Raw genomic sequence first — 12,936 nt, 5'->3', positions numbered from 1 at the left:
TCTCTCTGATCATAAGGAAAGACAAATGCAAAGATTTCCTACTTAAAGCATCAGCCACCACATTGCCTTTGCCCGGATGATAACTAAGATCAAAATCATAGTCCTTAAGGAACTCTAACCATCTCCTTTGCCTCATATTTAATTCCTTTTGGTCAAATAAATACCTAAGACTCTTATGATCACTAAACACTTCAAATTTTGAACCATACAAATAATGTCTCCAAATCTTAAGTGAGAATACTACAGCTGCTAATTCAAGATCATGGGTGGGATAATTCTTCTCATGTATTTTCAATTGCCTAGATGCATAAGATACGACCTTTCCTTTTTGCATTAACACTCCACCCAAACCCATCTTAGAAGCGTCACAATAAACCACAAAATTGAGAGGATAACCGCCTAGACAAAAGTGAAGTTTAAAGAGACACAAGGATTAACAACCTTTGGAGCCCAATCCTTCTTCATCAAACTTTGGTCTTAAGATTCTTTTTCTTTCATGACTTGGGGGTTTGAAAGATTTTGTTCCCCACTTGTTAGAATCTCAAATCCAAAATTTGTGGCAATATGGAAGATAGTAACTAATAATATACTTTATTATTAAATAGTTAGCATTAAGAATTTAATATACATTTATTAGTAACTAATAATATACATTACAAGTCTTCATTGTGTCAATTGTTGTTCATTTATATTATATTTAAAAATAATTTGTTTGATAAATTTAATAATAATGAATTCATTTTTTTGAACAATTACTATTAAATAATTTAAAGAAGTCAATTTTAATAATTTTTTAAAATTATATATTTTAATATTAATATATGTACCGGAGGGACCGTATCGGTCACGTGAACCAACATGTGCAGTCCCGTCAGACACCCAAGCATATTGAATCACGCCCATATGAACCTTGACGTTAGAATCGGCTCGGCATGCAGCCGAAGGCCGAGAACAGTCTACTAGCAACTATCGGTTCGGTTTCAGGCCGATACAGACAAAACCACCCATCGAATCGGCTCGGTCGAATGCCGAACAAGTGAAATACCCGAGTAAAGCATATGTCGGCCTGGTCAACAGCCGAAGACATACAGCTTCCCGGTCCTTGATCAGTCGGCTCGGCCACTCGCCGAAAGGTAGAACGGATTATAATGCTAATCACGATTAAGAAAGGTAAACACGTGATTTAGGCCTAACAACCGATTAACATCGTATTACCTAATTTGGTAAACATCTGAGAAGGCCCACCATGACCAGGCCCACGTCAAGTACTATAAGTAGGTCACACATAACGAGGTATGTCACTGTTCAATTTTACCCTAAATACTCGTGTTAATACTGACTTGAACGTCGGAGTGCCTTTTGCAGGTACCTCCCCCCTTTTCGAAGAACACAGTAAAAGCTCATGTTCGGTCCCTTCATTATCCTGAAGATCACAAATGTGCCCAGAGACAGGTACAATATATATTAAAAATTAGTTTTTTTAGTTTATTTTTTTTATATTAATGTATATTTAAAATATTAAATTAGCCATTATTAAAATTAGTTTATATTTAATATTGATGTATATTTATAAATTTTGTTATAAAATATTTGTACAATGGATAAAATTTATTATTTTAAATGTTAAAATAATTTTTTTAAGGATTTCAAGATAAAGTAATAATATCATCCATTTCAACATTATTTCCAACAACATCCCCTAATTCACCATAAACACCCACAACTTCATCATCCATCCCATATTCATCTTTTATCTTCGAAGTCAATAGATATATCATCAAGACCCTAAAATAAAATAAAATAATATTTATTGATAGGACATATTTTATAACAATAAAAATTCAACATAGTGCAAAGAAATTATCGAATTATAATGGTTGCATATTGATTAAACCATACCTTATCTGATCTAAACGTTGATTCACTTCATTCTTCACCCCAACTTGGACCCTCAACACTTTTCTCTATTGACATTTATTTTTTCTTCCAATTTTAAACTACCTGTAAAACAAATGTTTTCAAACACACGCTTAATCAACAACCATGAATCTAATTAATACAAACTATTATACAAAGTTATAAGTCAATGGTTATTCATACTCTTCCAATATGAAAATTACGTCCGACATACGGTTAAATAAATACGGGTGCTAACGAAATACATTACGTACATGTCTTATAATTTAGTAACAGAGGAACAACGTTGATGACACCTGAGACTAATTGCAATTAATTATGTTGCCTCAAAACATCTGAAACAATTATCATTTCACCAGAATCAAGCGAAAAACTAAACATTTATGCTCATCATGTAACATTATGAAAAGAGTGGGACACATGAATTCCCTAAAATGATTTCGACAAAAAAAAATACACTGATTAGAGTTTACCTCTAAGAGCATCTACAATGGGAGTTGCTTATAAGCAACTCCCAACCACTTTAAATGGGTCCTACTATGCCACGTCACTTTTAAGCAACTCATACTATATTTTTATAATTTTTACTCCAATAGAAGTTTCTTATAAGCACCCCTACTTTTTTACAACTCATACTACACTTTTTGACACCTCACACTATACTTTATTATAAATTTTTTAAAAATTAATTATTATGAATAATATATATATATATATAAATAACAAATAAAAAATTATAAAATAGAAATACTGAAAATGTGTTTAATTTAATTATTTTTTAATAAAATTTTACAAAATGTATTTTTTATTATAAAATATAAAAAATAAAAATAAAAAATAAAATATAAAAAATAAAAACAGAAAATAAGATATAAAAATAAAAAATAAACGTCTCTCTCTCGTCCCCTCTTTCTCTTTTAAGCTCTCTTTTTTATCTCTCAATCTCTCTCTCGTCTCTCATTCTCTCTGGTGGCTGGTGGCTGGTGGCTGGTGGGTGGTGGGTGTTGGGTGTTGGCTGTGGCTGGTGGCTGGGGGCTGCGCGCGGCTGGGTTTCTGGTCGGGGGTTGCGCGCGGCTGAGGGGTTGCTCGCGGCTGACGGGGTCGGTCAAGGGTTGCGCGCGTAGGGGGAGGGGGGTTCCGGTCGGAGTCGTGCGCGCAGGGGGAGGGTATTCCGGTCGGAGTCGCGCGCGCAGGGGGAGGGGGTCTGGTCGGAGCTGCGCGCAGGGGGAGGGGGTCCGGTCGAGTGCTGCGTTTGGGAACGGGTTCGCGCGGGGAGGGGGTTTTGGCGCGGGGGCTGTCGGGACTGATTGTTTGGAGGGTTCCACGTAGATCTGATTCAACCAATCAAATGCTTCTTCTCGGTGCTAAGCACCGTTGCTTGCAGAAGCAACAAAGAAAAATTTTTAAGCAACTGGGTTGCCACGTAAGTTCACTCCAACGAGAATTTCTTACAAGAACCGTTCCTTAACGTTAAGCAACCCAATAAGCACCTACCGTTGGAGGTGCTCTAACTCGACAAATAATACCCCATTCTTCGACCCTTAGCTACATGATTAACAGTGCCTTCTCGAAAAACATTAACTCTTGACCAAGAACAACACAAGTAGAAGTATCTTTTGAATCTTAGATACATAAAGCGAAAAAACAAAAAAAAAAAACAAAAACAAAAAAACTTCCGACTGCTTCAAAAACGAGTAAACCCTCACATATAAGAAATACACTCGTATTTCATTTTTAAAAGAAAAATAAAAAAAATGGTTACATTTAATATTTTACATTATTAATATTGGTTAAAATTTAACATTTAACTGAACTAATTTTATAACCAGTAACTTACGATATTTTCATTTGTTCATGTGAACCATATAATGAAAATGTGCAGGGTAGCAATCCTCTACAAAATGTTTCAAATTTAAGAGTCTTAAAACATTTTAAGAGATTCCATTTTGGTTCAAAATAAGCGTGTGAAACTGATTTCTGCTTGCTAATTTTAGTTCGGAATGCAGGGTGCCTCTCCTCCCTTCCATTCGTTGTCAACTGTTAGATCCCCAGCTTCTCAGCCATAGAAACTAGTCAAATTGATAAAACAAAAATGTGCCCAAATATATCCTAAAAATTGCGTTGTTTTTGGAACATTTGTTTCCTGTATATGAGTGGGAAGCCATAAAACACCATACTTTTGGGCGCTTGGCATGAGTTTGGGAAGAGAAATCATAGAATAGTAGAAAGCAGTGTTTTAATTTTGATCAAAAGATCAGAGAAAAAACGGGTAATGGAAGGATTGGATGGTTTGATAGAGAGGCTTCTGGAAGCGAGAAAGACGAGAGGCAAACGAATTCAACTGGTAGAGTCCGAAATTCGCAGCCTCTGCACCATGGCTAAAGAAATCTTCCTCGGCCAGCCAAACCTACTGGAATTGGAGGCTCCAATCAATGTTTGCGGTAATCCATATGATTTTAATTTTAGTAAAACTAATAAATTTATCATCTCTTTAAAAATGAAAAACAAAACAAAAAAGAAGAAAATTGAGTCGTTTTACATAGTCTTAGAATATATCTAAAGAAATTTTACAGGAGACATACACGGTCAATACCCGGACCTGCTGCGAGTGTTTGAGTACGGAGGGTTTCCGCCGGATTCGAATTACCTATTCCTAGGGGACTACGTGGACAGAGGAAAACAGAGCGTGGAAACAATAAGCCTGCTGCTTGCTTACAAGATAAAGTTCCCAGAAAACTTTTTCCTACTCCGAGGAAACCACGAGTGCGCCTCCATCAACAGAATCTACGGTTTCTACGACGAGTGCAAGCGCAGATACAGCGTTCGTCTCTGGAAGATATTCACGGACTGCTTCAACTGCTTGCCCGTGTCAGCGGTCATCGATGACAAAATCCTCTGCATGCACGGTGGGCTTTCCCCTGACATGGAGAGCCTGAATCAGATCAAGGCCATAGAGAGGCCCATCGACGTGCCGGACCAGGGCCTCTTGTGCGACCTCCTTTGGGCCGATCCGGACGCCGAGATCAGAGGCTGGGGCGAGAACGACAGGGGTGTCTCCTACACTTTTGGGGCCGACAAGGTGGCCGAGTTCTTGAAGAAACACGATCTCGACCTCATTTGCAGGGCCCACCAGGTCGTCGAAGATGGCTACCAATTCTTCGCCGACCGCCAGCTAGTTACGATCTTCTCAGCGCCCAACTATTGCGGAGAGTTCAACAACGCCGGTGCCCTCATGTGCGTCGACGAAACTTTGCTCTGTTCCTTTCAGATTATCAAACCCTTGAGAGCCAAACCCACATAAATAAATATAATATCTTCATTTCTTCCAACCTTGTAAATTTTCCCCATTACCTCCAAATCTGTATATATATCCCTACTCCTATCCCTATCTGCGCACAACACAACTAATCTTCCTTATATATACATTTCATTTGTGGAGGACGACGTCGTTATTGTTCTTTTGTATAGAGAATTTTCATATACTTATGATTATGAAACATTTAACTATTTGTTTGCCTAATACTAGTTAACTATAGTGGGCTACTATCAACCTATGGATTAAAAATATCGCTTATTTTGCTAATGGGGAACCACTTCAACCTATAAACAGCCACCAGCTTGTTCTGCTATATTACCACCATATCATTATATAATCTTGCTGGCATCAAAATGGTACCAAGCGGATACCAGACGTACACCTTGGAAGTAATTAATAAATAAAAAATTCACAATTTTTACACCGCTAAGGTGACAAGTGTCACCGTGTCTTTAACCTCTCCGAAACCAGCCAAATCAGTCACCCCAAAACAAAATTTGCCTCAAACAAATTTCCCCTTCTTTGCGTTTTCCCAGGAAACAAAACACCGAAAAAAAAAACTAAAATACTTTAAATAATTTCTTTTTTCTTCTAACTTTGATTGAAACCCAGAAAAATATTAAAAATAAAATTTACGGGTCTAGTTGCAAATTAACAACAATAATTAGCATTTCTAATTCCTTAATAATCACAAATGAAATAATAATAAAAATTGTGGAAAAAAAAATAGTATGAAAATTACTCGTATGTATCTTTAAAATATATATATATATATATATATATATATATATATATATATATATATATATATATATATATATTTTGATGATTTAAGCAATGAAACGGTTGAAGATAATTTGGGAATGAGAATTTAGGGTTTTGAAAAGAGAATTGGCTGGAAAAGTCCAGAAAACAGAGCGATAAGAGAGAAAAAAAAATAAACAAAAAAAAAGTGGAAAGAGAAAAACAGTATAACAAATAAGCAAATTAAGAAAGTTAAAATTAAAATTAAAAAGTTCTCCCTCATGTGTTTAAGGTACTTGTTACTCAATTTCTTTTTCTCTCTAAAATATTTAAACTCTTTTTTATATTTATTATTACATAATATTGTATTAATTATATTATTATATTGTAAAAGAAAAATTTCTTATATAAATTGCATCTTTAGTCTATAATTATAGGTTTTTTAAATAAAATTATGTATTTTAAAAAAATTAATTAATGTTATCAAGATAATTAAATTTATTAATAATTTAAATTATTTTTCTAAAATTAGTATTTTTACTTATTTTTCATTTAATTAATTAATATTTTTGAAAGAGGAATGTTTGTGTTTAATTATATTATCTGATATTAAAAAGAAAGAGAGTATTTATCTAATTAATTTTAAATATTTATTATTTTTTTTGTCTAAATTAATTATTAATTAAATAAAAATATTTTAAAGATAATATATTTAATGCAATTAATAATTAAAAAAATTTATAAAAAAAAGAAGAGAAATAACAAATCTTTTATATACATATAGATTCTCATGATATATATATATATATATATATATATATATATATATATATATATATTCTGATGATTAAATAATTTAAATAATAAATTAATATCACCCAATGAGTTAATATATTAACAATAAATATATTTTTTCCTTTAATACTATTAAGCAATAGAAATTAAACCAACTTAGTTTATTTATGTTAATTTTATTCTTATATTTTATTTTGGTTAAACCAATTTTATATATAAATACGAACAATTATTTTATATGAGAGTATTTTTATTAAAGAATTTTTTTATGAGATAGTTTTAAAGATTCTTTTAACTTTATATTTGATTAATATTTTAATTTATGCATTGTACAAACATATTTAGTATATATTAAAATTTATAATAAATTACATATAAATAAATATTATATTTATATATAAATTATATTTAAAAAATTTATAATTATATTTTTTAAGATATAAATTATATTTTAGATTTATGATAAATAATTTGTATTGTGATAAAAGAAAACACACTTATTTATAGCTTAAATATGTATTTAGTTTTTCAAATTTAGACTAAATTTTTTTTAGTTTTTCAAATTTAAAATCATTACTTTTAGTTCTTATAATTTTCAAAAAATTTATTTTAGTCTCTCAAATCTTTAATAACATATCTCAAAGTGATAGATTAAGAAAGTTATGCGGTATCACTTGGATTTGATGTCACGTTTTTACTAACAAAATATCAGTTGGGTTTAATGTGATATTTTTAATAACAATGACATTAATATGTAGATTTTATGCGACATTTCATAAATTTTGAAACAAAAATTTAGTATAAGGATTAAAATAATATTTTTTTTGAAATTATAGGACTAAAAAATCATATTTAAATTTGATGGACTAAAAATAAATTAACCTTAAATTTAAAGGACTAAAAATATATTCAAACATTTATTTATTTATAATTTATTTTAAAATATTAAAATTTAATTCATATTATAATAAATAAAAATTGAATTAGATAATAAATTAAAAAAGTCTCTACATATTCTCTAATAAAAATATTTTCATGCAACATAACAATTTGTGTATAATATATAAGATTGATATTTTTAACATTTAAAAATAATTAATTAATTAAACTATATAATCATTGAAAATATGAGTCTCATTTTATAGCATATAATCATAATAATGTTGTAACTAAATTCACATTCATATGATCAGTATGAAGAAAAGAAATGCATGATCATACGATTTTTTTTTTTAAAATTTTTTGTGCATGGGTGTTTTACTTGAAAATGATAATTCACGTGATAATTTAAAATTTTTCATATCATTTGTTATTATCTTTAACTAGTATTTTAACATGTATGTTTATTATATATAATATAATCAAAATTTATAAAATATATATGTATAAATAAATATATATATATATATATGTGTTATTTAAAATTAACATACATAAATATTTTTAAACATATAAATTATATTTTAGATTTATATAAATTATTTATATTGTAATAAAAAATTTATTTTTATTTATTGATAATTTATTTTAAAATATTAAAATCATATTCATAAATAATAATGATAAATAAATTTTAAATTAGATAAGTTTAAAAAAAAATCTTACAAATCCTCTTTACGAAAAAAAAAGTTTCTAAAAATACTCTCGTGTAAGATAAAAATTTGTGTTTAATATGTATAAATTACTTTGATTTTTATGTTATAATTATTTATAAATTAAATTTAATATCTTTAAAATAAATTATCAATAAATAAAATAATATAATGTTATAATATAAATTATTTATCATAAATATAAAATATAAATTATATATTTAAAATATTTATTTATTTAAATTTTAAAAATAACTTATATATTCAAATATAATATTTATTTCAAATTTTAATTATATATGATAAAAATTTTACTGCTAATAATTTCTTTATCTTCTTTTTCCTTTATTGACTCAACTTTGTTTCTTCTACGCGTAGATATATGTGTCACTTTTTTTATGGTGTCACATGTTATATGCATAAATATTTAACATTGTTAATTTAGGTTAGAATAAAATGATAATATTGCATTTTTTTTTAAAGAGAAGATCAAGTTAAAGTTTTTTAATAATAAAATGATCAAATTAAATAAAAAATAGACTAAGACGGCATCGGCCATTTTTTAAGAAAATAAGTGAAAAATATTATAAGTTCATAATATAGAAAATTTGCCGCAGAAACTGATTGAAAACCAATTTTTGAAATGCTAGGACCAACACGTGTTCCCGATATTGCTTCACACTCAATAAATTAGTGTTACTGCTAACAAAGGCCCAACTTTCTAATAGGCTACATTTGTTGACAGGAGACGGGTATGAGATGCATCAAAAGACAACTAATCAGAAATTAAAAGAAATGAAGCTCAAGAAAATAGAGGTTAAAGGGTAGCCAGTAGAGAGAGAAGTTAAAGAATGAAGCAAGCCTAGAAAGTAAAATTAAGAATAGACAGTTATTTAATCATGGATGATGAAGGATGAAGGGCATTACATGTCTGATGATATTTAATCATACGCACTCATCACTGTAATAACAAGCACCAAACTCCCCAGTTGAATTCAATTTCTTTAATAGAGCTTTCGTGTCCCAAAATACAGGTTTGAAATCTGGTGCAGTCATACAGCAAAATCAGTCTTAATATGCTTTCTTGGTAATAATATTTAATATTTAATGCTATCATGTTGCAATCTAGAAGTAGAAAGTAGACGCAATAATGATTGAGTTAATCACCTATATACTGCCAGTATATATCATTTAATTGTGTTATGTCACTGTTAAAAGTAAATGTGTTTATAGTAACATGAGATAATTAAGAGATATAATTGGTTTCCAATGTAAAAAAACTTTACACTGACGGTATAAATGATTAATAATGATTTACTAACACGAAAATGACCCATATCACTCGGAACAGGATAAGCAGCCCATTGGATAAATCTTGAAAAGCCGTTAGAGAGTACACAAGAATATTAAATTACATGGGCAGTAAAGTGCTTAACCCAGATAAATCTTGCAAAATTTCACCCCAAAAAAATCATGCCAAGTTGAAAATATTGTTTTTTCAAAAAAAGTACACCTCAGAACTCTACGAGACAAACAATTCACCAACCTCAGTGTTCCCCTTAAATCGAACCCAACCTACACCAGCCCTCATACCTTTAGATACACCAACCATCATTACAGTTCCTTCCACCAATCCAGCTGCAACACCTATGACAGACCCGTCTCCTCCTCTAAACACAAATGCTCGAACCAATTCTCTTCACAACAAGAACTGCTTGCTACAAAGGCACAAGCTAAAAACACAAAAAACAAAGCTAAAACCAAAAAAACCATCATTATGTCTAAAAGCTCAATTTCACACTCAAGTCAATCCAACCATGTAATCAGATAAGGGGATAAATAAATTGAACAAGAATAACAAAGGACAAACAATAAACATGCTGTCGTTTTCCAAAATTCAAGGAAGTATAAAGGACTCTCATCGTTGATTCATAGTTCCAAGCAAAGTAAAAATGTGTTAGCAACAAAAGTCAGTCCACATCAACACAAGAAGAACAGTCAATGTCTTGAAGTGTGATTCTCCCCATGTACAAATCATTCAGATGATCAGTACAGAGAGGGAGGCACTTACGATTTAGGCTTTCATGAATTACACCCATCCCTTGCACCCATTTTTCTTTCTGCAATGGGTTCACATTCAATCTGTTTTGCAGCAAATGGACCCGATAAAAGACTGTTGTTGTCTTGTCACAGAAATGGGCAATGCAATGTGATGGAGGCTCATCGGATGCCAACCTTACAACAGCCAAAGATAAAGCCCCATCTACTGGTTTTGGATCAGAAAGATTTCCATCTCCCATCATCTTAACCTCTCTTTCTGTAGGAAAATGTACTTCGTGATTTCCATTTATATCATAGACTTTCAAATCTTTGCTGAAATACTTTATAACTTCACGCTTGGTGGATTCATGCTTCTCTGCTAATGTCAAGATACAGGAGAACCTCAAATGATAAGTTACAATAGTTTTGACTGTCTTGAAGTTGTGGGTACAGCAGAAGAAATCAAGCCACCTTCTTGCTATACCAGCATACCACTCGATAATATGGGCATCCTCAAGTGCAACAAGAAATTCAATTGGCCTTGGACGACCCATATGATTTGTAAACCCAACCAACTTCACAGCCTTTCTTATGAGTATTTCTGGTGCCTCAACTTTCATACATAGCCTTGTCAAATCCTCAACCGTTCCTTTCGCATAATTTTGTTCCTCTTCTTCCTTCACTCTTCTTTCTTCTTCCTCTATTACCTTCCTAGCTTTCATAGGATTCAAATGTTTATCTACCTGCTCTTGAAACCTATCATAGGCATCAACAAGCTCGGGTGGTAACTGATTTCTAATGTGTCTCAACTGAAGGAAATCACCAGCTGATAGGCTTCGATGCCATTCTTGACACTCATCTATGCTCCCCAAGAACTCTTGTACTACTTCATCTGCCCAAGATCTAAAGATTTCTCGGACCTCTTTTTCAATACTACAGTCAAATTTAAATCCTTCACTTTGCTTTATCTTTTTATAGACATGACTAAATATCTTCAAGCCCAATTTCCTTCTGTTCCTTGCTCTAGCATTTCTCAATTCAAGAGCCCTAACCGCCTTCTGCCTGAGGTACTTCTTCCGCGCCCTGATTGCTTTCTCCGACATGGGCGGGCGCAAAACCGAAGGCGGAACAGCCTGCAATTCCATCCCAAGAAACTCAATCTTCTCCGCCACGGCGCTATGAATGGCAGTATTCACTTTATCAACACGCAAACCCAAACCAAGTTCCAAACTCTTCACAACTCCCGTCCTCAACTCCATAGCCAACATCTTCGACCCAGATGTCACAAGAAGTATCTCATCCAAGTACCTCACTGCATACACCTTCACGGGCTTGTAAAATACATGAGAATCAGAATCCAAAATCTTTGGATCCAATACCCGATTCTCTCGATCCTCCCGAAGCCGCATGTCTTGAATCTCTTTATCAAACCCATCAAAGTAAACATTCAGCAAAATGGAGCACAAGCCACATTCCTGAGGAAAACCCCTTCCCAGCCAATCACCACCCAATTCAATGACCAAAGCCTTACATTGAAACAAGGTCTTTATCAAATCAATCAAAACGACATCTTTAACCTTGCGTTCAATAAAAGAACACAACTTGTCCACATGGAAATGTTCGAACCTGTGAGGCTTGAAGCGCACGGTGAACCACCAAGTAGGGTTCTGGACGGAGTTTTTCAAGTAGCGTACGGCGGTGTGTCGTCCCATTCCAACACGGCCGCCGTAGCAAAACGTGACGAAGCGTTCGTCGTACACGACTTCCAACACCATCCGGATGGCCTCGACCACCACCTTCAGCTTCAGATTGGGCAGAACCAAAGATGAGGAGGCGCTTTTGGTGAGTGTGACGCAGCATGCGGCGGCGTCAAACCGGTTCTCTCGGAGCTCCAGAGCGGTGGCCTCCACGCTGAAGCGGTCCGAGACGGAGGCGGGGCGAAAGGGGGCGGCGGCGAGGTTTTGGCATGCGGTGAAGAGGACGGGGGGTGAAGCGACGACGTTTTGAATGAGGTCGGTGAAGTGGCCATGGGTGTAGTGGTTGAGAACGAGGGTCTTCAGCTGGGGTTTAGTGAGAGGTTGGAGTGGTTGTGTTGATTGATGTTTGGGAGAAGAAGAGTGATGAGAGAAGGGGAATCCTCGTGTGAATGTGATGATTCTTCTGATGTGCAAAGATGCGACCATGGAAAACAGAGAAGGCCAAATTTTCTCTTTGAGGCTTCAGAGACTGAATCCCAAGAGCTAACCCAAGTCTTTAGAACCCGTAATAAATAAATAAAATGTTTAATTGCCTTCTTAACATCATTATATAATTTTTTTTTTAATTTCTTTAGTTAGAAATAGTATGTTTTAATTTTTATATAAATACATTTTTCTTTAAATTAGTTACAGCAATGAATTTATGTCTAACTTTATTTATTTGTTGTTGACATGATTATGAAAATGTTGACCCAACTATGTTTGGTCATTGACGGGTTGGGAAATGGATTGCAACATACTACTTATTCTTACTGGAGATCTGTTGTAGAGATGA

General features: G+C 32.8%; 2 protein-coding genes across 2 annotated transcripts; one reads left to right on the top strand and one right to left on the bottom strand.

Moving 5' to 3' along the window:
* Positions 1 to 4,000: 4,000 nt before the first annotated feature.
* Positions 4,001 to 5,437, top strand: LOC109793574 (serine/threonine-protein phosphatase PP1). Its single transcript, XM_020353042.3, has 2 exons — positions 4,001 to 4,358; positions 4,491 to 5,437. The coding sequence occupies exons 1-2, from the start codon at positions 4,190 to 4,192 to the stop codon at positions 5,216 to 5,218; spliced, it is 897 nt and encodes a 298-aa protein (XP_020208631.1). The 5' UTR covers positions 4,001 to 4,189; the 3' UTR covers positions 5,219 to 5,437.
* A 4,747-nt stretch (positions 5,438 to 10,184) lies between these two features.
* On the bottom strand, positions 10,185 to 12,655 carry LOC109793575 (nuclear intron maturase 3, mitochondrial). Its single transcript, XM_020353043.3, has one exon. It carries the CDS (start codon positions 12,585 to 12,587, stop codon positions 10,335 to 10,337), a length of 2,253 nt encoding a protein of 750 aa, XP_020208632.2. The 5' UTR covers positions 12,588 to 12,655; the 3' UTR covers positions 10,185 to 10,334.
* Positions 12,656 to 12,936: the final 281 nt, after the last annotated feature.

This window comes from Cajanus cajan, chromosome 3 (assembly GCF_000230855.2).
Source record: "Cajanus cajan strain Asha chromosome 3, NIPB_CcT2T_4, whole genome shotgun sequence".
NCBI classification, from domain to species: domain Eukaryota; kingdom Viridiplantae; phylum Streptophyta; class Magnoliopsida; order Fabales; family Fabaceae; genus Cajanus; species Cajanus cajan.
This window is presented reverse-complemented; position numbering and strand designations above follow the sequence as displayed.